The following is a 24,754-nucleotide window of genomic DNA, read 5'->3' on the forward strand; positions in this document are numbered from 1 at the left end:
GCCCACACTGCATCAGAAAGTGGACATGGTTGGTAAGACAATGGATGTGAGTGGATATATTGGGTTGGGGGTTGGATGGATTGAGAATAGGACTTAATTTATCCTGATTTTGCTCCAATAAATGTTGGGAACTAAGATTAATGATTTATATTTTGTCAAGTGTCATGCAGCTACCGTGGCTACCAGTCACGCAACAAGATGTGGTGAGCATAGAGGCTGACCGCACAATCCCCCTCCACCATTCCTCTGCCATCATGTACATGTTACTCAGAGATCTGGTGACCCTCTCTTTGGGAACAAGCTTGAGACCTGAACGCAAATGTGTTCCAGCTGAGACTATATAGCCATATAAGTTTCACCAACAGAAAGATTTTGCAAAGAGAAAATGAGTTATAGGAGAACATCCTAAAAAATGTACTTTAAACTTCATGTTACAAACGATACAAAAGTTGCTGTTCAAAAAAAAGATTATGTGGTATTGCAGCTTTACGTTAAATATATGCCTTAAATAGATGTTAGTGTCTCTTTAACAACTAGAGCTCACTGGTTATTAATTACAAATATCCTGTTGACCTCTGTCCTCTCCTACCCCATAAATACCAAGGGTTGCGATGCCTTCTCTAGTCACATCACGCAACAATGCCAAGTAAGACTGTTCTTCCCACGGCCCAAGAGTCCCTACCAGGGCGGACTGAAGCTCTCCAGGTAGCAGGTAAGAGAGGGGGTTACTCACATACTTTCACACACAGCATAAAGCTCACCATAAAGTTGACTCAGCTAGATAACTCTCCCAGCACTTGTTGCTGCAATATGCCTCTCTTTTTTTATCATCCATTCCTCCCTCTTTACAGCCAAGCATGTAGTAAATGGAAACTCGACACTGGAGCCATTCCCAGCAGGACATGAACTGGCAATGTTTGGTAAGCCCAATACATACAGGCGTGAGGTTACTGTGCTGCATGGAAGTTATGAACTAAATATCTTTATACTGATACTTTGTAGGTATGGGATGCTTCTGGGGCGTAGAACGGTTGTTTTGGAAACAAAAGGGCATCTTCTCCACACAGGTGGGATATGCAGGAGGATACACTCCAAATCCCACATACCAGGAAGTGTGCACAGGTAAATGTTTTTCACTGATTCAGTAATGTCACTCTCACCTTTTGTTGCTTTTGCAGGAAAGCTGAACACATATTTCACATAAAAAGCTTGATTTTGTCTAACAAATGCATATAATATACTTAGAATAACTCTCTTAATTGTGAGTCTAAATTCTAGGAAAATAAAGATTGTAAGTGAAACATTTTAATTGGTAAACTTCAGGACTTATGGGAACCTTAGGCTGGGTACACACTACAGGTTTTCAAGCTGATTATCGGACAAATCACACGATAAACGACCATTCGGCACTAGTGTGTACGGTCCAATGCTGAACAATTATAATTCGAAATCATAACACTCGTAATACTCTATCACATCAGGAGAAATTTACGGTAGTGTGTTCCCAGCCTTAGGCATGCTATAAATAAGATATTAAGAGGCAATGTAGGTTTCTGAGAACAGGCAGAGGTAAGGGTCCTTACGGTGATGTTGGCTGGAAGAGTTATATGTGGTGGCACAAGATAGGCTGCTTAGCATTTTCAAATTAGTGGTACTGACTTATAAAGTGTAATGCTAGCATACAAAGCATCTGACTGGGGAAATGGGTATTACTTCAACCTATGTTTTTTTTTGCCAGATAGTTGACATCAATAATGAACATTTGGTTTATTTTTTCATCCTGTTATGAAAACTGTACAATTTAAGTATAAACAAATAGAAAATAAATATGCTTATGCTCTGCCTTGCCTGTTTTTTTAAGGGGACCATCTGCATGGCAATATAAATGAACCATATGAATACAAAATAATCAATTGTCGTCATTGTTTTCCCTTATCAGTACAAATCTGTCTGTCTGTCTGTCTATATTAGAAATTTGAGGTATTGGTTCATATTTTGATCAAAACATTTAAGTTCCCAACCCCAACATCAAGGGTCCTTAGTTGTCACGAGTCCCTACAATGATATCTATGTTTCAGACACCACTTTAATGCAGTTAAAATAATTTGCAGTCACCTCACTACTAAGGAGGCTAAACTGTGGTGACAAGGTTGATTTTTAAGCAGCCAAGACAACATTAGACATTATTATTGCGCAAAATAGAATATCTGGGACTTTTTACTGTATTGTGAAATAAAAGATCACTTGCCATAATAATGAACATTTGTATTTGTTTCCATTGGGTCCTGGAACATTTCAAAGGGACAAAGTCTTCATATTTGTATAATTTTAATAAAAGTTTAAACACACTTTAGAAGTGTAAAGCTGTGCGTGTTATGATATGCATTAGATGTACAGTGCAAAACTTTTTTATTTTGTATCACTGTACCTAGATAATCGGCCTAGCGCATTTCAATGTTCATTCTTACCAGCTGCAAATTAGAAGTATGCGGTTTCTAGAGAATCAGAAAAATCTATGATGCACTGTGCATAAATGTAAATGTCACATGGACATTCTATCACTTTAGAACAACAGTTTGGAGTAAATGTATCATACCCCGGTTTTTGCAACCCCGGGAGATCGGCGTGTTTGCAGCATAAATTTAAAGCGGTGCTGCCTTGTAAAGGGAAGTTTCCTACAAGGTGTCCTACAAGGAGTTCTTCTAGCACTCTCACTTGCATTGATGATTCTGATGCCCCACATGACACAACCAGCATCAATATTCAGTTTCTATACTGGTAGTATGGGAAAAGCTGTTGTTTTTGTTGGCCTGTCCATCTCTTCTGAGTAGCTGCATACACTTAGGCTAGTGTGATGTCTCTTCTTGTCTCCTGTTGTAGCATTGCTGCCGTAATAAGGAGGCTTTCAACTTGTGCTAGTGTAAATACATCTAATGTGTCCCTGTCTATCGCTGGTTAGGGGGCAGGCTCCCAAAGCATTTGGGACAGCCCATCTGCCATAGCATGGTTGAAGGTTCTTTAAAACTCAATGTCATAGCTCTGCCCTTCTCAGAATAAAGTCCAACACTGCATGTGTTCTGCATTAGTGACCAGGATGCCTTTTTAAAAATTAAAGATGGACATTAGAGGTTGGTGATCTGTTTGTTTCTTACCATATAAGTATTGAATGAGGCTTTTCATTTCCCAGACCAGTCTTCTCTGTCTTTTTAAGCATAGATACACTCCCCCTTTCACAGCACCCTGAATGCATGGTAAAACATGTTACAATCTTTGTAAGCATAAATGTACAGTCGGCCTAAAGGAAATATAATTTTTACACTTTTAAATGACCTAATGTTAGGTCTGATATTGCATTAGTGTGTACGCTCCCACAATCATGTTTTACTGTACCAAAGCCAATCATATCGTTTCATTTGATTTTTTTAAAGCATTTTCTATAGTTTCAGACTATTTCAATACAGTTACTATGATTTCATGATTTTCAATACATTTACTATGACTTTTGAAACCTCCCACCCCGGGAGATCCTGGAGGGGAGGTCATGTGATAAGTGTATTAGGGGGCATGGTGAAGCCATTGTTAGGAAATGCCCTGCTAGGAAATGTCCAAATTAATGGCATTGTGGCATTGCATTGTGAGGGGCAGGCCTAAATGGCGCAAAATTGGGTCATTATGCCCCGCCTCCACTGTGGTCTGTGAAGATGCCTCATTTTGAGGAGCCTCCCAGAAATTCCAGGAGAGTAGGCAAGTATGTACTATAGTTTCCGGCTTATTCAATGCTTTCCGGCTTTTTCAATATACTTTACATAATTTCCAGCAATTCATTAAATATGATTTCCAACTTTTTCAATATACTTTACATGGTTTCTGGCTTTTTTAATACATTTTAATATGATTTACGGCTTTTTCAATATACTTTACATCATTTCAGTCAGTTCATTAAATATGATTTCCAGCTTTTTCAATATACTTTACATAATTTCTAGCAATTCATTAAATAAGATTTCTGGATTTTTTAATATACTTTACATGGTTTCTGGCTTTTTCAATAAATTTAATGTTTCACACAATGCGTTTTATATGATTTCCGGCTTTTTCAATACATTTTATATGATTTCCGGCTTTTTCAATGCATTTAATATGTTTCTAATGGACTAGAAATGACGTAATTTTAGTACCCAGAGGTCCCCCTGACAGCCGGCAACGCAACCGGAGACACCGCTGGCTGAAAATAAGGTAAGTAAACATTTGTTATGTATTTTTTATTAATTAAAATCATTTTTTTAAACTTTTTTTTTTTGTAAAACCCGGGTCGGGCAGGTGCAGTATGAACCCGCCCGACCCGGGAATCTTCTTATCTATATTGCCCTGTGCTCCGGCAATATCCCGGGTTAACAACCCGGGATATTGCCGGGGCGGCAGTATGAAAGTGGTATATAAGAGCCGTGGGTTGGCCACCCCTGCAATAGAGATTCTACATACCAATATAACTCTCAGGGCATCATTCAACCTGTTCCCAAACTGGCAGTCATCAGACAGTCTCTTGAGTTCTGCTACATAAGCAGCAATGTATTCCTTGTTTTGGTTTCATGTATGAAATCTGAATCGCTCAGCAATCAGCAGTGGTTATAGTGACAAATGTTCTTGTATTCTTCTTATTCTTTTTTAATGATATATATTTTTTTTAAATAAACATAATATATATATATATATATATATATATATATATATATATATATATATATATATAATCTCAGGGGTGCAGACTGAGTTCTGTAGAATAGTCATTGCCAGTTGTAGTTTATTAGAAAGGATCAAGGTACCCACAATAAGACACAGACACTGGAGTGCTGCAAACTGCTGTGGCTTTAGTTTTAAAGAAATATTGCAGGTTCAACAGTTTTGGAACTAGTTAAAGAATACAAAGAGCAGGTTCAACACCGCTTGCTTATTCACAATTGTAATATCCAACAAGTTTGGCCTTCAGCAATTTGCCTGGCTTACAAACCGCACATGAAAATGGCAAAAACCATGCAGTTTGGTGAATTTAGTAAAGGTCACCTCACAGACCCATGTCTGAGAGAAATTCCTTTTATGCCTTCACCATAAAGGTACAAAATAGATTTCATCTTCCTAATTGAGAATTCTGAAAATAACATATTTATCAATCAAGGGACCCCCTGACATCCAGTTAATGGTAATAAAATTACAAAATAACTTTGCAATGAAATCTCCTTGACTAAGCCCTAAACTCCCCAAATCAACATTACTAGATAAATTGTCAAAATGGTGCCAATCCATCACCCAAAGAGTTCCAGAATAGCTATACCTCCCCTCCACACACACACCCTTCCATTCTCCTGATTGCATAAACTCCAACACACTGAGATGGGCTCTCAATATATTGCCTTGTAAATCTTAGCCAAAAGCTGTGCATTTATTGAATTATAAGTCACAGACTTAACAACAACCTGAGTTATTGCATACTTGGCAACTTTTAGGATCTCCCTTCTGGGAGGCGCTGCCGTGTGGATCGTTTCATTAGGCCCCACTCCCAAGCAGCGATTCACAAGATAATCCAGCCGGGATTGGGGCTAGGATGATGCTTTTCGCTGTGAATTGCATCATTAGGCCCTGCCCCCACCCACTTCACAAGGGTAGTGGGCTAGATGCTTGAGGTATCACTGCTCTCCCGGATCTAGATTATTTTTTTTTACCCGGGGTGATTTATGGGGAGGAGGGCGCCCCCCTTTTGAAAACTAAGACTGCCTACGGTTGCACACTATGTGCAGGTCCGTTCGGCAGAGACAGACAGGGAGAGTGCGCTGCCCGGCTGCTCTGATCACAATCAGAGCAGCCGGGCAGCACACTCTCCCGGTCTGTCTCTACCAAACGGACCTGCATATAGTGTAGTACTGTACTGCCCAGTAGTCCAGGAGAACTCCTAGAAATTCTGGAGTCTCCCAAGCATTCCGGTAGAGTAGGCAACTAGAATTGATTGTGTAGCATGTATCAGTATAATAATGTGTTATATACCGGCCTATCATTGTTCATAACCAACATTGGAACATTATTCCCCTCCTCCATTATTCTCCTTCTCCATAAATTTGTACTTCTATTTTTGTAAAACCTCTATCAGAATCAAATAGGTAAAGAAATGTAAGATCTGTGGGCATGAGTGGTAAAAGTTTAAGGCAATAATTTAGTTGTAATTTGCTAGATATGTTCAATTTACTTTGATTTTGGGATACTCTGCTTATAGCTCAGTGCTCTACATTTAATGCTCCTATTGAATTGCACCTTCATTCTTTTGTTCACTCTACTGTAGTACAGAGCCATAATATGCCCAAAAGCTGTAAGTGTAGGTATTATAGCAGGAAATACAGTAAGTTAAGGAAGATGGTCCTCAGTTGCAGTGTAAAAAACAAACATAAGGAATAATCATATCCCATGCGATTATCTTCAATAGCCTATCAAAACAACGTTTTAAAGTTTAGTTCAGCAATTATTAACAAACAAAGAGCGCATGTTCAATCTTTAGATGGAAGTAAAAATAATTATTAAAATTAAAAAGAAAGGTTATGGGGTAATAAACAGAAGTAGTTTTTAAAAAAATAAATGCTTTAAGTATGTCACTAGAGGGCACCAGTGGGCATTGTCTGCCCTGCCTATGCCTTACAAGAAATATTTTGTGTTTGTTGTAAAAGAGAGTGAACTTTATTATTGAATAGTTGGTTATGCTGCTCCATCACATTTCCTAGAATGGTTTTAATGTACTTTTTGTACTTTTAAATACTCAACAGTGATTAATAAATGTGTTTTCCAATGCTTAAATTATCTAAAAAAACAAACCACACTCACACACGCACACTTTTTCCACATTTCTGGCCATCTATTAAATCCATCTCTCCTCTGGTGTGCAGACCATTATTATATGACTTATCGAACTTGTTAAGTATTGGGACCCCTAGGAAAGGGTTTAAAAATAATTTAAAAAGAATAAAAACCCATTTTAACTTACAAGTCTCAGAGGATAGTGAGGGCATTCAAAATAAATAAATGAATAATATCAATTCACTGTAAAGTTGTTCTATACTAAAAATCCGGACATACATGTAAAGGATTGTGTTGGGATGGCGCACGCACATCCATGGCGTGGCAGCTGAAGGATCCAGTAAGGAATACTAACTGAATGTTTCAGCGCCTTTCCAGTGGATAGCCAATACCATGTTCCAAACGCAGAAGCGCCAGTGATAATCTAGTAATGTCTGGATCTCCCTGTCACTCCTATAGGGCTCAGAGAACAGATTACATACAAACTGCTATTAGGTTCAGATAATATTAGATCTAGTCGTGTGCATTGTTGTTATGAGCCGCCGCGGCTCGCTCTGGCCCCTTAGGCGCTTTCCAGACGTCGTCATGATGACCAGGGCGTCACTCCCGGTCTTCGTAGCGGCCAGGACGCTCTACACATCACTGCCGTGACCCGGCCAGCTGGGCAGCCAGGCACGTGCGCAACCATCAGTGATTAATTAATTCCCAACTGGGGAATGATTGCCTGCCATGCCCTCCAGGTTCTATTGGCCCTTCCAGGTATATAAGGCAGGGAGGGCTTAGCCTCCCTGCCAGTTATAGCTCTCAGTTTCTGTCTGCTGACCTGCTCTTTTCCTCTGCTCCTGTGTTATTTGGATTCTTCTGTGTATGATCCCTGGCTTGTTTACTGGACTCTGTTGGATTGATTGTGACCCTGACCTCTGCCTGTTCTCCGGATACGCTGCCAGCCCTGACCCCTGCCTGGACCTCACTCCGCTGCCTGCTGTTGCCCTTTAACCTCGGCCTATTCTGGTCTTCGCTGCTTTCTACTATCAGGCCCTCGCTGTGCTACAGTAATTTTATAAACTTGTACTACTCTGAGTTTAAGACCTGGGGGCATCTGAGTACCTGTGAGCGTGTTCAGCTCTACGGGAAAGGCGGCTGCTATAGGTGAAGACCTCTTCTGCCTGTTCTACAAGTTTATGATATTTGCCCTAACAATGCTAGACCCACCAATATATTTTTCTCTTACACCCCCAGATATATTAAATTACTATTACTATATAAATAACTCTTCTTTAGGCAAATTACTAAATAAAGGTGGAGATAATTAAAAACAATAGTAAAAGTAAACTGTGAAAAAAATAAGTCCTGCAGTGCAAATGAGGTTCCTATTTTTGCATGAATTTGACCGTTTCTAGAAGTTAGTACATGGAATGGCAGAGATGGAAAGTATTGACTGGACGGTTGCAACATGATGTTCTAATGAGGGGAATTGGGTAGATCAGAACATTCATTACTGAATGTGGGATAGATGCACATTTGTCTGGTACTGCTCCACATGCAAAAATTAGATTTGGAATATGATATTCGAATGAGATTCATGGCATAGAGAGGGCAAAATTAGGGGTGCATGATTATCAGCAAGGGGCCACAAAACCTTTCTCTCCTACAAAAAGAATTGATGTTTACACATGTTTGGGGGTGACAGAGAGCAGCCTTGGCCCATTCTTTTTATTGGGACACCCTTTCCACCTATCCGACACACTTAATTAATTAATTAGTAAAATTTCTACCAATGTAATGAAAGCATTCAAATGTACGACAGTGGCATGTAATAAATTCAATCCTGGGGGTATATTTACTAAACTGCTGGTTTAAAAAAGTGGAGATGTTGTCTATAGCAACCAATCAGATTCTAGTTATAATTTTGTAGAATGTACTAAATAAATAACTAGAATCTGATTGGTTGTTATTAGCAACATCTCCGCTTTATCTATGTCCCTTTTTGTTGTACTTTTTACAGAGTTTAGTCTTGAATCTGCATTGCCATGGGATGTGTGAGCCTCTGCTACAGAGATGGCACACAGGAGCCTGCATTGATGTTGCCTGCCTCGTCCCTTGTTAACGCAGCCATCTTGTTAACATGAGACACTATAGGCAACATCTCCACTTTTTCAAACCTGTAGTTTAATAAATATTCCACCTGATGTGCCCTCACTCCTATGATTAATGTAAGACAACAATGAAGCTGAGGATAGGCAGGTCTGTATATATGTATTTATGTGTATGTATGTGTATATATATATATATATATATATATATATATATATATATATATATAATGTGTGTATATCTATATATGTGTGTGTGTGTGTGTGTGTATATATATATATATATATATATATATATATATATAGTGTGTGTACGTACGTACGTACGTACACATATATATACATACATATGAGAGAGAGTTGTATGCACAAATTTGGGTACTCCATTGACTGCTGCCAGCAATGCTGTTGTCTTATCTGTTCCATGTGTTCCCTGTCCCTCTTAGATTGTAAACTTATTTCAGCAGGTTCGTCATAATTTCTGTTTTTATTACATTTAGGTCTAACATCATTTCAAAACATCCTATATTTTTCTAATATATTTCTTATCTTATTTATTTGTCTATTTAGGTCTTACTGCACATTATGAAGTTGTCCGAATTGTGTTTGATCCTAAAATTGCAAGTTATAAATCTTTACTGAAATTATTCTGGGATAACCATGACCCAACACAGGGTATGTTACTTACAATCCAAATGTATTATACAAAGAGATCATAAATTCATTGTTGGCATGCAGTAGATAACAACCTACTGTCAGTGGTGGATTAGAGTAAAGCTGGGTACACACTACAGAAATTTCGACCAACTTTTTATGCCGAGCGATTTTACATGCGATCGATGTTCCGATCGCTCGGTCCATGGACTGCATACATACTAGCCTTGTTTAGGACGATAAAGGGAAGAGCGGACGTCCCTTTAGCGACTTTTTACAGCCATGTTGTCGTGAGCAATGACTGTAATTTCGTACTCACTGTTGTGGATTGGTCGGAAGTTTATACACACTACACAGCGGAAACGAGATTGTAAGGAAAATATTAAACGGTACGACCAACCAAATGAGGCGATAATCGTCCATTTGGGCAGACTTTCGACCATCGTGTGACTGCACACACTGACCCGAGTTTTGAACGAGCGGTCGTATGTCGGCTGTTTGAGCCAATTATTGAACGAAAACAGTGTAGTGTGTACCCAGCTTTAGGCTTGCACAAATCTGTTGCTTTGTGCTCCAATAGACAAAGTGAATTTGTGGATATAACTTTCCAATGTTAATTAAAATAATGAGCAAAGTGTCTTGTTGTGTGTTCAGGTGTGTTTGGTATTACATGTATGCAGCATGTAAAAATATAGTCTCAAAACTGGTCTAAAGTGGCAGTTGGTGATTAGGGAATTTAGTTGAAGGAGGAGAACAAGGCCCATGAGAAGAGAGCCATCCTAAATTGAAATAAGCGAAATACTCCCCTTACCATACCTCTAAACTTTCCAGGGCCAAGAATACCGGCAAAATTGTCCATGCTCAGATGGTAAAGGTGCTATTGTCAAAGAGATTGTGGTAGTAGTAGTATTATTTATTTATTTATAAGGCACCACAGATTTCGTAGCTCTTTATACAGAAGCAGGTAACAAATAGATGGGGTAATACATATAGGTAACACAGATGAGAGCGAGTAATGCTATGGGGACTCACACAGAGTGTAGCAAAAGACGTGACAGGACGAGTGAGGGAGTCAGACCGTAGACAGACATGGAACAATAGGTAGAGAGGACCCTACCCGCGAGAGCTTACATTATAGAGGAAGGTTGGGTGAGAGACAGTAGGATCAACTGGGAAGAGATGGAGATGGCGGAAGAGGAGGTGGTAGGATAGCTTGAAAAGGTGAGCATTTGAGTGAGCATTTGAAGAATTGAAGGTTGGGGGAGGGTCAAGTGAGACGGGGTAGGGAGTTCCAAAGATTAGGGGCAGCACGGCAGAAGTCTTGGAGGTGAGCATGGGATGAGGTAATAAGAGGTGAATTGAGACAGAGGTCAGAAGTTGAGAGGGAGTGGCCGGGTAGGTATGTACCTTGAGACAGGGTCAGAAATGTAAGGGGGAGAAGTGTTTGTAATGGCTTTGTAAGTTAGGGTAAGGAGCTTGAACTGAATTCTGAAAGGGATAGGGAGCCAATGAATGGATTTACGCAGAGGAGAAGCAGAAGAGGTTTGGTGGGAGAGGAATATGAGCCTAGTCGCAGCAGACTGTATGGTTTGAAGGTCAAAAATGTTAGAGTCAGGAAGGCCAGTGAGAAGGAAGTTGCAATAGTTGAGATGAGAAATGATGAGTGAATGGACCAGGATTTTGGTTGCTTCCTGACAGAGGAATGGGCGGATTTTCGTGAAGTTACAAAATAGGAAGTGGCAGGATTTGGTGAGGGACTGGATATGAGGGATAAAGCTGAAGGCTGAATCAAGGGTGACTCCAAGGCAGCGGGCTTGGGTGACAGGAGAAAGTGTGATGTTGTCAACCAAGAGGGAGATATTGAGAGGGATAACAACATTGGCAGGAGGATAGATGATGAGCTCGGATTTGGAGATGTTGAGTTTCAGGAAGCGCTCTGACATCAAGGTAGTTACAGCAGAAAGACAGCTAGATACCTGGGTTAGGAAGGTGGGAGAGATGCTAGTAAAGACATCCTATAGATCAGGCTTATGAAATGCGTCACTCTGGAGCTATTGTAGAACTACAAAACTGAGCATAGTAAAACCAGTAAAGTTACCTAAGCAATAATATATGGTAGGGACAGACATTTTTACCTCTTTTTGAATATTGGTAAGCTGGGAATAGTTTGATATCTAGTGAGGTATTAGCTACCTAAGCCTGGTAGGAACCAAAACATTATGATGGCAATATAGTTATTTCTCTACACTTATTGCTCCTTATGTCACTGCAGGAATGAAACAAGGAATAGATGTAGGTACTCAGTACCGCTCAGTGATATTCACCTACGGAGATCAACAGAGAGAGGCTGCTCTTTCTTCAAAAGAAAACTTTCAAAAGGTAAACACTGTCACAGCTAACATTCAACACTAGTTAAAAGTTCTTCAATGAAATATTGCCCTGGTACCAGCAGAGGGAGCTCTTGATCAACAATGGACTCAACCAATGAAGCGGAACATGTTAGACGTCTTAAATAGTTTAATATTACCTAGCAGTGGAGTAGCAAAAGTGGTAGCAACTGCTTGAAGGCCCAGGAGCTCTGACAGGCCTGCTGTGACCGCTATATGTTTTCAGTGGCTCAGGTCTGCTTGTTTCTTTCTCTGTCTTTGCATGTACAGAAGCACAAGCCCAGCTTGTTTAACAGTTACAGAAGGCTTTGTAAATCAATTGTACTATGCACTGACATCCCTTGCCAGCAGTATCACAATAAATCAGGTGGAAAGTTTTCAATATCTATGAGTCAGTGCAGGCTGTTGCTTTTGCATGTCCAAGGAAAAGACTTGTCCCTGATACTCGGGCTTTTAGTTACGACACTGTTTATTAATTTTAAATTTCAGAGGGTGATCTAATTAAAATTTTAAAAACTAGCATGTAGCAAGCATTTCTAGTGCATCATGGTACACAGCAGATTATCTTCTGTTTCAAGTCAGTGTATGTAATATGTTTCTGTCACAATCTCCTTTTGTACAGTGCTGTATAATATGTGAGCGCTTTACAAATATAATATTAATAATCCAACCTACTTTGTCTACAACTACCTGACACACTTTCTCTTCGCTCACTGTCTTCTAAATCAGGCTTATGCATTTCACACTCCACTGAGACTGCCCTCATTAAAGTGACCAATTATCTACTCTTGGCTAAGTTGAAGGGTTACTTCTTCCTGCTCAAACTCCTTGACTTCTCTGCTGTTTTCAACTCAGTTGACACCCTCTTTTCCTCAACACCATTCCATCCCTTGGACTCTGAAGCATTGTCCTCTCCTACTTCTCTGATCACTCTTTCAGTGTCTCTACTTTTGACTCATGCTCCCCTCCCATTCATCTTTCTGTTGGGGTCTTTCATGGCTCTGTTCTCTGCCCTCTGCTTTTCGCTCTTTACACCTCTTTCCCCAGTGAACTCAACTCATACACTCCTTTGGAATCGATTACCACCTCTTTGCAGATGACACACAAATTTACCTCTCCTCCCCGTTCCCTCTCTTTTTCTTTTTTTTCTTTTATACTGTGTGTCTAACTGCCTGTCTGCCATTTCCCTGTATGTCTCAATGCTACCTCAAGCTCAATAGGGAGTTAATCATATGTCCCCCTCCCCTTGTGCCTTGGTGTCATCATCAACTCCAATCTCAGTTTCGCTCCACACATCTAGTCCCTTACACTTGTCTCCTCCTCCTCCTCCGAAACTTTGCCAGAATATGCAGCTTTCTCGTGCTCACCCTAATCTACAAGTCCTCACTAAAACCTCCTTCTCATACATTTCTAAACTCTTCTCGAGATAACTCTAGCTCAACCTCTCCATTCTGCCTAAGATCTATGTCTTCTCTCCACTGTGATAACCACCTCTCACTCCCACCTACCTCACTTAACCAGTCTCTCCCCCAACATTCTGTCCTTCAAGTGCTTTCTTAAAATCCACCGCTTCAATTCATATTTATCAAACTGCGATTATGACAAAACTCTGGAGAAAACCGCTCTATGGGGTTCAGTGAAGCTGCGAAGGCTTCACTTGATCTCCTGCCAGGTCAAATCACTATGCAAATGTGCGTACGTTAGCCATGCATGCGCATAGCACTTCCTCCATTCACCGGTAGCATTAGGCTGCCGGTGAAGAAAAAAATGCTTTTGTGGAGGGAAGGGATTTTCACCGGAGCTCCATTTACACACATATTTACAGCAGTGAGTTTGGATGGGAACATTCTGGACCCCCTTCTAGCACCAGTGGCAGAACTATTAAAATTTCAATGAGCGACTATGAGGCCCAGATGTGAGGTGGAGGCTCCTTGTTACTGCTCGCACTGCAACAATGACTGCATACAAAGCAAAATGCAAATATTGGGCCTCAATTAAAAAGCACAACGTGGCTGAGGCATAGTGCAAAATTCTCTATGAAGAGAGATAGTAGTGTTTGCAGAGATGCAGAATTTTGCACAGACCAGTGTGAGGGAGAGAGTAAGGTAAGGAGTTAGCAAATCATTGTGCCTAGTTTTCCAGAGCTGGAGTTGGTGAGGAAACATTTTTAGGGGCGTTTCTTGTTGTGCCGAGTAGGACACAATCATTTTCATTCCACAAAAGAAAACTTGAATTTTGCACCAACTCATTAGCTTGCGGAAACAGGGTCTAATCTTACACTTTTATTGGGGTACATTTTGTGTCTTCCAGTAGTTGCACATCAGCAGAGAAAGACATTTCTAGGCATGCTTCATATAGAGAATAGCAGCGTGTGTCACGTTGTATCACCACAATTTGGCAGTGTTGATAATAGAAATATAAAAGCTATATCATATGAGGATTTAGTTACTGATCATTAGACCCATCACTACTAACCCACTCTTGCTATAAGGTACATTCTCTTTCTATATTCCACATTTATCTATAATATTCAGCCTTTAGGCTCTCACTATATCGGACCTCTCTTATTCTGTTCTCGTGTACTTAAAATTTAGGATTGAACCCTTCGTTGTTTTATAAGTCATTAGGGAGCTGTTGAAGTAATTTTCTCTTTTTTCCATTTTCTTTTCATTTCATTCTGAGTCTTCTGAGCACTGTTCCTTGAATTTATTATTTTGATACTTCATACTTGCCTACTGTCCCGGAATGTCTGGGAGACTCACATATTTCAGGGAGACCTCCTGAACTCCTGGCAGAGTAGGACACCTTCGGTGTACTGCTTCCTTTACTCTGATTTGAGAGTTACTTTGATGATGCAATTTGCATTGCCACTGCCCCTGGTCACTTGGACCTCCTGTCCGGCATTTCCTGGAGGGGAGGTTCAAAAAGTAGTCAAGTATGGCATACTTTGCCCCATAATTATAAAAAGTACAAAACATGCTACACATAATAAAGACACTTCTGGGGGTAAATTTATCAAGCTGCAGGTTTGAAAAAGTAGAGATGTCGCCTATAGCAATCAGATTTTAGTTATTATTTATTTAGTACACTCTACAAAATTACAGCTAGAATCTGTTTGGTTGCTATAGGCAACATCTCCACTTTTTCAAACCCGCAGCTTGATAAATTTATCCCCTATTGTCCCTGCGCTCTCATGATTAATTTAAGTCAGACATTAGTATAAACTATTTGTATATTTGGAGCAAAACAGAAAATACTATTTAATGAAAAGGGGGTTTATAAAGTGGTAGGAGGTTGGACTTTTGCTGTGACATTTTCACTTTGCACTGTTTCCCACTGGAGATTTCCCTACTGCTTCTCTGCACTCCTAGGCTGACTTCTAGTTTGTGGAAACATCTCCCAGAATGAAGAGTAGCATGCTCCTTACTGTTTGCTAGTTGTAAAACCAAGGTGTTTTGTGCTATGCATCAATTGTGTGTCATACATGAGGTCCAATATTGGCAAAAATAAATATCAATTACCTATCTTTTAACCATAGGAGCTTAGCCGTAACAACCTGGGAACAATCACCACAGAGATCTGTCCTGCTCCTAAGTTTTATTATGCAGAGGATTATCACCAGCAATATTTGCACAAGAACCCAGATGGCTATTGTGGTCTCAAGGGAACCGGCGTGACCTGCACTCTGTAAGAATCAGGATACTGTACTTCCATCTTTCTTACACTCTATTATTCAATAAAGTACACAAAATACAACTTCAAATTTCGTTTTCAATTCAAAACTAATAAAACCTGCTGCGTAGCTCAACATTCCCTCATGCTGTTATCTATTTGTGCAGAATCACGGCGGTAAGTTTTTGCTTCAATTGTCCATTTATTTCTAAAGTTGCCCATGCACACTGTAATTCTGAAGGTCTTTTAGCCCATTTTAAACCTAAATGCCTGTAACATGTATGGGCCCAAAAAGACTGTATATATTGATCAAATGTTGATTGGGATGCAGCCCTCTTTCAACCACTAATGGTGCCCAGTCGGATCCAGATAAAAAAACAAGACCATAAACAAATCAGATATATTAGGAAGTATAGCTTCATAAAATAATGAATTACAAAATTACCTAATTGCAGATGACTCTTAAAATGTAAATTATTCTAGGCAACTTTATATCTATGAACCCCATATTTGAGCCTGATATCTGAATGCAACCTATCGTCCTATTTATTGTTTTATGCCAGAAAAGCTGTAGCCTTAAACTGGAAACGGCTGCAGAACCCACAGCTGCTTAAAGATTTGTCAACTGCTCTCACTTTAAGTTGTGATATATTTAAAGGATGTGCCCAGATAGATTTGTAAACATATGAACAAAATGGTTTCAGTGCCCTCTTACTGCTGTTTAGTGCAATTGTATATCGCTCTGACCATTGTATGTGTACAGGGCCGGTGCTAGGGTCCTTGGCGCCCTAGGCACACTTTCACATCCGCGCCCCGCCCCCCCTCCCCCCCCAGGCACACTTTCACAATCCGCGCCCCCCCCTCCCCACGTCTTTTCTTACCTTTACTTTCCGCCATAAAGCTGCTCCTCTCTGCTCCGTCTCCTCCCCTCCACTCACTAACCCTGTCGGGCCGTGATGATGATGACACGCCCGACAGTCAGTGAGTGGAGGGGAGGAGACAGAGCAGAGAGGCGGCGGTGGTTATCCATAGCCCCTTCCCCCTCCACATGGATTTATTGGAAGCTGTGCGGCGGCCATGGAAGGTATGGTCAGCGGTCGCCACACAGTTTTAAAGTGATTTTATTTCTGTGGCGCCCTCCAGAGCCCGGCGTCCTAGGCAACTGCCTAACCTTGCCTAATGGGAGTGCCGGGCCTGTATGTGTATAATGTCTGTCTGGTGCTTGTGTCTTACCTATGTTGCTTTAATGTAAATTTTTAAAATTACCTTGGATGTCACTTTGCAAACTATATTCAAAATGGTGTTAATCCAACATATGAAATCATTACTGGAAACATTAACACATTGTATCCAGAATAATGCTGCTTGTGACAACAGTGTAGCCATTACATGAGACTTGGGGGCACATTTATCTATATTAACATAAAGTGAAAAATAGTTTTCAATCCTTATCGCAATGATAAGGATTGAACTATTTCTCACATTTATGTACAACCCTTCACAGAAACAGCAGTTCCGAAAAACTGCTGTTTCTGTGATAAAAAAAATCACACTTACCCCCCTCTTCGGAACGCGATATCCCTGGATCACCTCCTCATCATCTTCAGTCTTCTTCTTTCAGCAATTGCGCATGTGCAGTTCACATGCGCACAAACATCTCCCTCAATCTCTGCAACTATAGTTTGCAGAGAGCGAGCAGTGATTGATAGGGAGGGATCATGTGATCCCTCCACACATGCGCTGTCCAGCTCTGCTCTTCGGAGCAGAGCTGACAGCACTGAGATTTCTCATTTATGATAATGTACGCCAGCTCCAGCTGGTACATTATCAAGAAAAGTTCCCGAAAAAATCTATTTTTCGGTACTTGTTAGATTGCAAGAGGGAGTAGTCACCATACTATTGAATGGTGACTGCTCCCCAAAACGAAGCAGAATGCAAAGCAGCAGATATCTACGATATCTGCTGCGATGCATCTTTAATAAATATGCAGGGGACACATCGGGGCATGGATTCTATGTTAAGTGCACGTTAGTGCACCATCACAATTGTTTAAATATACCCCTCTTACTGTTAACATTTTATTATGAAAAACAATAAAAACATTGAATACAAATTACAATTATTATCTAACATATATCTATGGGCATGGTTGAAATATCTGCAAGCTAAGTAATTACATATATGTGCATGCCTCAAATTAAAATTTAGACAGTTTGCTTGTATGATCTTCAGTAATCTGACCCAGATGTCATTATCTGATATTGCCTGGCATTGCTGTACAAACACCTTTTCGTTGACTACTTTCACATATTGAAGCTCTGTCCGTATCTTTTTAGCCAGCCAGGTCATTACTATCCAGGACTGACCGACCTGAATTTCAATAGCTATATTAGTGTTGTTGTAGTGTGGTCCCATTCTTGTTTTAGTTCAGCATATATGGTCAGAAATCAAAGAAAATGTGTAGCTTTTAAGGACATGTATTCAATGGTGCAAGTAGAATTACTTGTGGTGCGTTATCCTGTACTGCTCAGAGGGGCATATGCAAAAAGCTTTTGTAGATTAATTAATTTGTAATTAGAGCCCTCAAATGAACTATAAAGTAGGGTGCAAAGGTAATTTTCACTTCCTGTTTTCCATGTGCCTTGGCATGAAAAAAGGGAGTGGGCTTTATAGAAAGGGGCAGGGGCTTCTTCATCATCATCATCATCATCATCATCAACATTTATCAACATTTATTTATATAGCGCTAGCAAATTCCATAAGGCTTTACGTTTGGGGACAAACACAGTAATAAACAAACTGAGTAAAACAGACAAAGAGGTGAAAATGCCCTGTTCTCTATCTTACAATCTATGGGCTTATTATATTGTAGAAACTAAGTTGCCTTTTTACATTATCACAAACCAGTAATGGCAAATTCGCAGGCGCAAATTGTGTTTACTAAAAAGGAAGCAATTATTGGCATATGCAAAGGTGAAACTATTGCAAGATACATTCAGGTCTCCATCAGCAGCTTATGCTCCTGTATTACGCCTGGCATACACCACATACACTTACAAACACATTTATAGTCACTTGTTTTGTTTGCAAAATTCAAATTCGCAATTTGGCATCAATAAAACTTCAAAATCCTCTCTAATATAGGAGAAACAACTCTGCTTGCATGTGTGAAAAAAACAAATCAGTTTGCTTAAACACACAAATCCAAGCATAATATATGCACAGGCACAGAAGAAAGCACCTATCAGCACCAGCAGAGCATTTATTAACAGACTATCACCATGCCTCCCAACATGTAAGTCCCGATAGGGGTCGTGGTTAAGTCACGATGGGGACATGATCAAGTCATGGAGGGGCGTGGCCACATCATAATGGGACATGAGGTCATGCCCACAGAGGGCTGCCTAGAGCTGTAAACTGCTAGGCAGCCCATTTGCTACCTCTCTTCCCCCTCCCCCCTCCCCCCCCCCCCCCCCCAATATTCCCACCCATGGAACAGTGGGACACAGCCATAAATTCGGAACTGTCCAGCTAAAATTGGGATGGTTGGGAGGTATGTATCACAAGCAGTTCACTATGCTGGTGATAGTAATCATCTGCTGTTGGCACCTGCCCTTGACAACCCAAAAAAATAATATGGCTTAGACAGGAGTACATATGTGTCAGTGTCCCGGTCTGTATCTAATCATAATTGCATGGAATCAGCATACATTAGGACAATCCTTCCCTCCTCCATCCGCCTCTCCAGACACAAGTGGGTATAAGTGCTAGAATCAAGTAACTATGCATAGGTGCATATGCCAGCAGACACTTTTCTGGGCATGCCCATAACAATTTCATGCAAGATTCGCTACACAAACTGGCGTAGGGCTCACTCTGCATCAGCCCCTATACCAGTATTTATATGTGAAGCTTGCGAGCAGGGCCCTCTTACCGCTTTGTCTGTCTGCCAATACTCAGTCTTGTTTTATTACTGTTTTTGTTTCCATTTTTAAAGCACTGCAGAATATGGTAACGCTATATAAATAAATATTTAATACATAAAAATACATATGTGGTAATTGTAGCAGGAAAATATCCAACAGCTCTCTAATGGGTGAGGAAACAAATAACTGGAAACTTATTAGTACACTGTTATGAGCCATGGCGACTCGTGGTGTATTTACAGGCGGCATCCCGGCCATCGTCATGACGACCAGGACATCACTTCCAGTCTTGTCGTCCTGGCCGTCACTTAGGCAACGGTCGGGATGCTCTTCATACATTTTCACTGCGGCACGTCCCGGCAGGTGTACCACCTGGAGCTTGTGCATTGGACACACATTAATTAGGCGGGCCCTGGGGCTAATTGTGTTATGTTTGACTGAGGTCTCTGTTTGGATGCATTGACTATTTTAAGGCACGGAGGGCTTAGCCTCCCTGCTGCTATAGCCTCCGTGTACTACACAATTGCGGACCACCTCTGTTCTCTACTGTTCTGTGCATTTGCTGCTTCTCACCTGATTCCTGTTGGGACTTTTGGCTTTGACTTTGACAATGCTTGAATGCTGTTTGCCCCTGATCTCTGCCTGTTTACTGGGTTACCTCTGTCTGCAACTTTCCCTGACTTCTGGCTTGTACCCAGTTACTCCGCTTGCTGCTGACCTACGGCCTTTGGCCTATCTCTGGTATCTGCCTTCTGTATTCCACTAAACCTTCATCCTCTGCTGCGATTAATTCAGATAAGGTTTTACTACCCTAGAGTTAAGTCATGGGGGCATTCGAGTTCCTCCGAACAAGTTCCGTTTTATGGGAAAGGCAGCTGCTATAGGTGAAGACCTCTATTAGTCTGGTTATCTTATATATTAAAGCTTATCTAATAGCCGTTAGCCCTAACATACACATAGTAAATGAGATAGTGGGAAAGTACAACAATTAGTAGTTAAGTGTACAGTTTCAGTAAAAAAAAATCAAAAAAAAAAATCTTTGAAGCTGACTGGTTAAGTCCTGGTGCAGTAGGATATGCAAATCCTGACATAAGATGATATAAACCAGGTATAGGCAGTGCTGATCACAAGAGCAGATTGTCAGTGACATGTTTAGAGTCCTGCTTCCAGGAAGCACAGATGCTGTGTGAGGACTGAGCTCTGACACCCACACACTTCCTGTTACACACCTGTATACTGCTCTGCAGGTGTCTCAAGTCTGCAGTACTATGCGTGGGAGTCTTATTTATGCCTCTACAGCGTAGCAATCAAATAAACATTCACTATGCAGCACAGCCCAATCATTCACATGGCAGTGAGCATTACATATGTGTGTAAATACATATAGATGTACATGAAATCCATAGTAGAATTTTTTTGGGGGGGAAATGTCCATACAAAATATCAACATTACCAGGATAATGCTTACATTGCACCAGCAACACCTTTTAATAGGCGGTAAGTAGCATTTTAAGGGCATTTTCACACTGGCATTTGTGTGATGGATACATATTGTAGAGAAGTACTGGAGGCAGACTAATGTATTTACCCTTGCTCAACTATTGTTTTTTGCGGAATTAAAAGTGTAAACTAGGACATTAGAGGATTTTTCTTCCCATGCTACCCCAGTAACCCTAAAGGTACACATGTAATGATATTGTCGCTCGTTTTGGTCATTTTCTATTATGTCGGCCTGCCAAAGTAACATGCATGGTCTTAGCCAAAAGTTCTTGACCTTTTGGCTAAGATCATGTGTAGTTCTGCCCTAAGTGGGAATTGCTGCTCCCTACTAAAATGGACAGACTACCTTGGTTCTCTGGCCAAAAGACTAGCAGCAAGAAACCCCAGGACGAAGTACCCCCGGAGCAACCCAGGGATAGCTGATAATCACATGGGGACTGGCCTCCCTCACTGTGACAGATTAAGGAATAGCACATTGTTTGCACCACTGCTCCTTTGATCTGGCCTTTTGGCTGGGTGGGACAATTGCTATATCCCTACTGTATAAGCACAGCACTTATTTATTTTTGGTCCTGTATAGCACTTTATATGCCCTTCTTCCCCTTAAGTAACTTTATGGTATTCGGGCTTCTGGAACAGACAGGCCCTTTCTTTTTAGAGAGCCTAAAGTTGCTGCACCCCTGTGCACTTTTTGTGTTTTCAATTTTTGTCACTAGGGTGATAGAAAGAACCGTCCCAGGCTTTCAATAAAAAATCAATTAAAAAAATTGATGGTCCTTCCAAAAATGAGTCGGCCAATGACCCCATTAGTGTGAGGTCATAGATCAACCTGAAAGTGATAGATGCCCCTTTTCATTTTGCAGTAGTGAAACCACCGTTCAGCCACACATGCAGGGACATATTGCACTGGTCTAATAATTCAGACTTTGGGTCAAATAACCGAAATGCACCCTGTGACAACACTATAACTTCGCCACCGTATGGGTAGCACGGTGGCGAAGTGGTTAGCACTTCTGCCTCACAGCGCTGGGGTCATGAGTTCAAATCCCGACCATGGCCTTATCTGTGTGGAGTTTTTATGTTCTCCCTGTGCTTGCATGGGTTTCCTCCGGGTACTCTGGTTTCCTCTCACACTCCAAAAACATACTAGTAGGTTAATTGTCTGCTATCAAAATTGACCCTAGTCTCTCCCTCTCTGTCTGTCTGTGTGTGTGTATGTTAGGGAATTTAGACTGTAAGCTCCAATGGGGCAGGGACTGATGTGAGTGAGTACAGCGCTGCGGAATCAGTGGCGCTATATAAATAAATAGAGATGACGTTATCATCATCATCATCACCATCTCAGAACAACTTGGTGAGTGTCACCTTTAAAGTGCTTTCATAAATCATATGATATTATTGCAGAATTCCTTGATAATCTAAGATCACTTGGAAAATGTTGACATAATCTACATTGTAGTTACTTCTGGTAAGCTGTGTACATGCATAGATATGATTGGTACTGTTCATACTCAATAGAACAATTTGTGTAGTTTTTACATACAAGCAATATCAACAATCACCTTCAAATGTTGGTGGTTATGTGTATGCACAGACACAACTGACTGGATCAAATAACATTTGCTTATCGTGCTATTGAAACTTTGGAATCTTCATGTGTATTCTGCCCTTAAGGGACATTGCCCTATTTCCTGCTCTCCTCATACCCTGGGTGTGTCTTATTGACATACAACAGGTGGCAGTTGTGCAATGTCCTATGAATATAAATTCTCACAGGCAGGCACAGACAGATATATGTATTGTGATTTTTCACATGTTTATCACCAGAACTAAAACATAATTCATACTTGAAGCTGTACAAAAGAACAAGACATTCAAACTCTTTTCTACTATTTTAAGTGTAACTCTTAATGCACATTATATTTTAAATAATGAAAGACAGACAACTGTAAATGAGTATAAACTGAGTGTTGTGTCATTTTGCTCATATGGAAAATATACAAAAAGCATGAGGCAATGAACACACATCTCTATCTCTCCATTTATTAATTAACTGGTTTTTGCCCTGTTAATTATGATCTGTAATTGCAACGATGCCAGATGATTTATGGCATACTTGCTAACTCTCCCGGAATGTCCGGAGACTCCCGTATTTCAGGTGAGTCTCACAGACTTCCGGGAGAGTATAGCAAAATCACCCATAATCGCAGTGTTTGGCCTCCCCCGCTGTAAAATTCCGCAAATTTTGGGGCCCCCGCCCCCCTCACGCCCACCTCCCCCGCAGGCTTACGGAAGCCAACTTCAGAAAGTTGGTAAGTGATTTATGGTAATCATTTATTAAAAAAACATTACGGGACCGTGCGTTTAATAGGAGGCTGTCCCAGCGATGGTTCCACTTAGCTTAAAAGTCCTGTTATCTGTGTCTCCTCTCTGCTCACTATGGCAAAGTTGCTTTGCACGTTCGTGACATAAGGTCATGTATGCGCAGAGATATATTTGCAATAGTGGAGGAAGGCAGATGGTGTTAGCAACTGCGGTCAAGTTCAGAAAAGCTTTGATTTCCGGAACTTGGTAAATGGGGCATCATCGCAGTCTCCACAGAAATATGGGGACTGCATTTGCGTACGATGACAGTACGACTGCAGCAGATATCTCCAATATCTGCTACGATCCTATTTTTTTTATAAATATCAACATTACTTAATAATGCTACTTAAAGCTACCATTTTTGGGGGATTTTCAGCTCTTTTGAACTTGGTAAATAAGCCCCTAAATCTGAAGACACAACTTAACAAAGATATACTATGAGACTGCGACCATTAACTCACGTACCAAGTATATTTTTTGCAAAGATTACCTAGTGCACTAAAACATTATTAATAGCTCTATCTGGCTTTTTTACACAGGCAGTGAACCAGGCAAATATATAATATATATATAATAAGGACATACATGCCAATTTTCAAAACTTCTCAACCGGGAGATGCCGGGGGAGAAGTCATGTGACAGGATGTAGGAGGGGGCGTGGGGACGTCGTCGCATCACCATAGCCCCGCGAGGCTTAACGACAAGATTAAGTCCTGCCATTCAATTCTTCTGAATTTTGGCGAATTCGGGAAGTTTGCCTACTCTTTCGGGAGTCCGGGAAAGTAGGCAAGTATGTATAAGAATCATTAGAAAAACAAGGACCATGTTTACATGGAAACTCAAACTAATGCAGCATTTTTACCATGATAATCAGATATTTTTATTTTCTAAAATGCAGTAACTTCTGGGGTTTTTTTTGACATATAATTTAGGAGGCAGTGGATGGCTGTACCTAAGAGAAACATTTACTCTGTAATTTGGCTTCTGAAGAGGGGTTGCTGGCAGCCATGGCAATCTGTATTTCCTCATGTAGCTATGGGAATCTGTATTCCAGATAATGTCAAGAGACAGACTGGAGACAGGAGCTGTACATCCGAATGTGTGTGCATGATATTGATAAATTTCCTGCTGACAAAAACCTACAATTGTGATATAATAGAAGTGTAAAAATCCTGTCATGTGGGGTCATCGACCCATAAAGCATACAATTGGAAAGTCTTTCACATTACTAGCAAAATCCCATACAATCCTTATCCCCGCCTTCACTCTCTCACACCCTCCCTCCTTCCAGGAAACACTGGGTGGGATCAGGACATGGACC

General features: G+C 40.6%; 1 protein-coding gene across 2 annotated transcripts; it reads left to right on the top strand.

Annotated features, from left to right (window-relative positions):
- The first annotated feature begins 587 nt into the window (after positions 1–587).
- LOC142138836 (peptide methionine sulfoxide reductase MsrA-like) lies at positions 588–15,724 on the top strand. Of its 2 annotated transcripts, XM_075195840.1 has the most exons (6): positions 592–712; positions 852–920; positions 1,003–1,122; positions 9,498–9,602; positions 11,854–11,960; positions 15,507–15,724. In XM_075195840.1, the coding sequence occupies exons 1-6, from the start codon at positions 640–642 to the stop codon at positions 15,657–15,659; spliced, it is 627 nt and encodes a 208-aa protein (XP_075051941.1). In that variant the 5' UTR covers positions 592–639; the 3' UTR covers positions 15,660–15,724. The 2 variants fall into 2 exon arrangements, with proteins under 2 accessions (XP_075051943.1, XP_075051941.1); XM_075195842.1 differs by lacking the exon at positions 9,498–9,602 and having other exon boundaries at positions 588–712.
- The last annotated feature ends 9,030 nt before the right edge of the window (positions 15,725–24,754 follow it).

This window comes from Mixophyes fleayi, chromosome 2 (genome assembly GCF_038048845.1).
Source record: "Mixophyes fleayi isolate aMixFle1 chromosome 2, aMixFle1.hap1, whole genome shotgun sequence".
Classification (NCBI taxonomy): Eukaryota; Metazoa; Chordata; class Amphibia; order Anura; family Limnodynastidae; genus Mixophyes; species Mixophyes fleayi.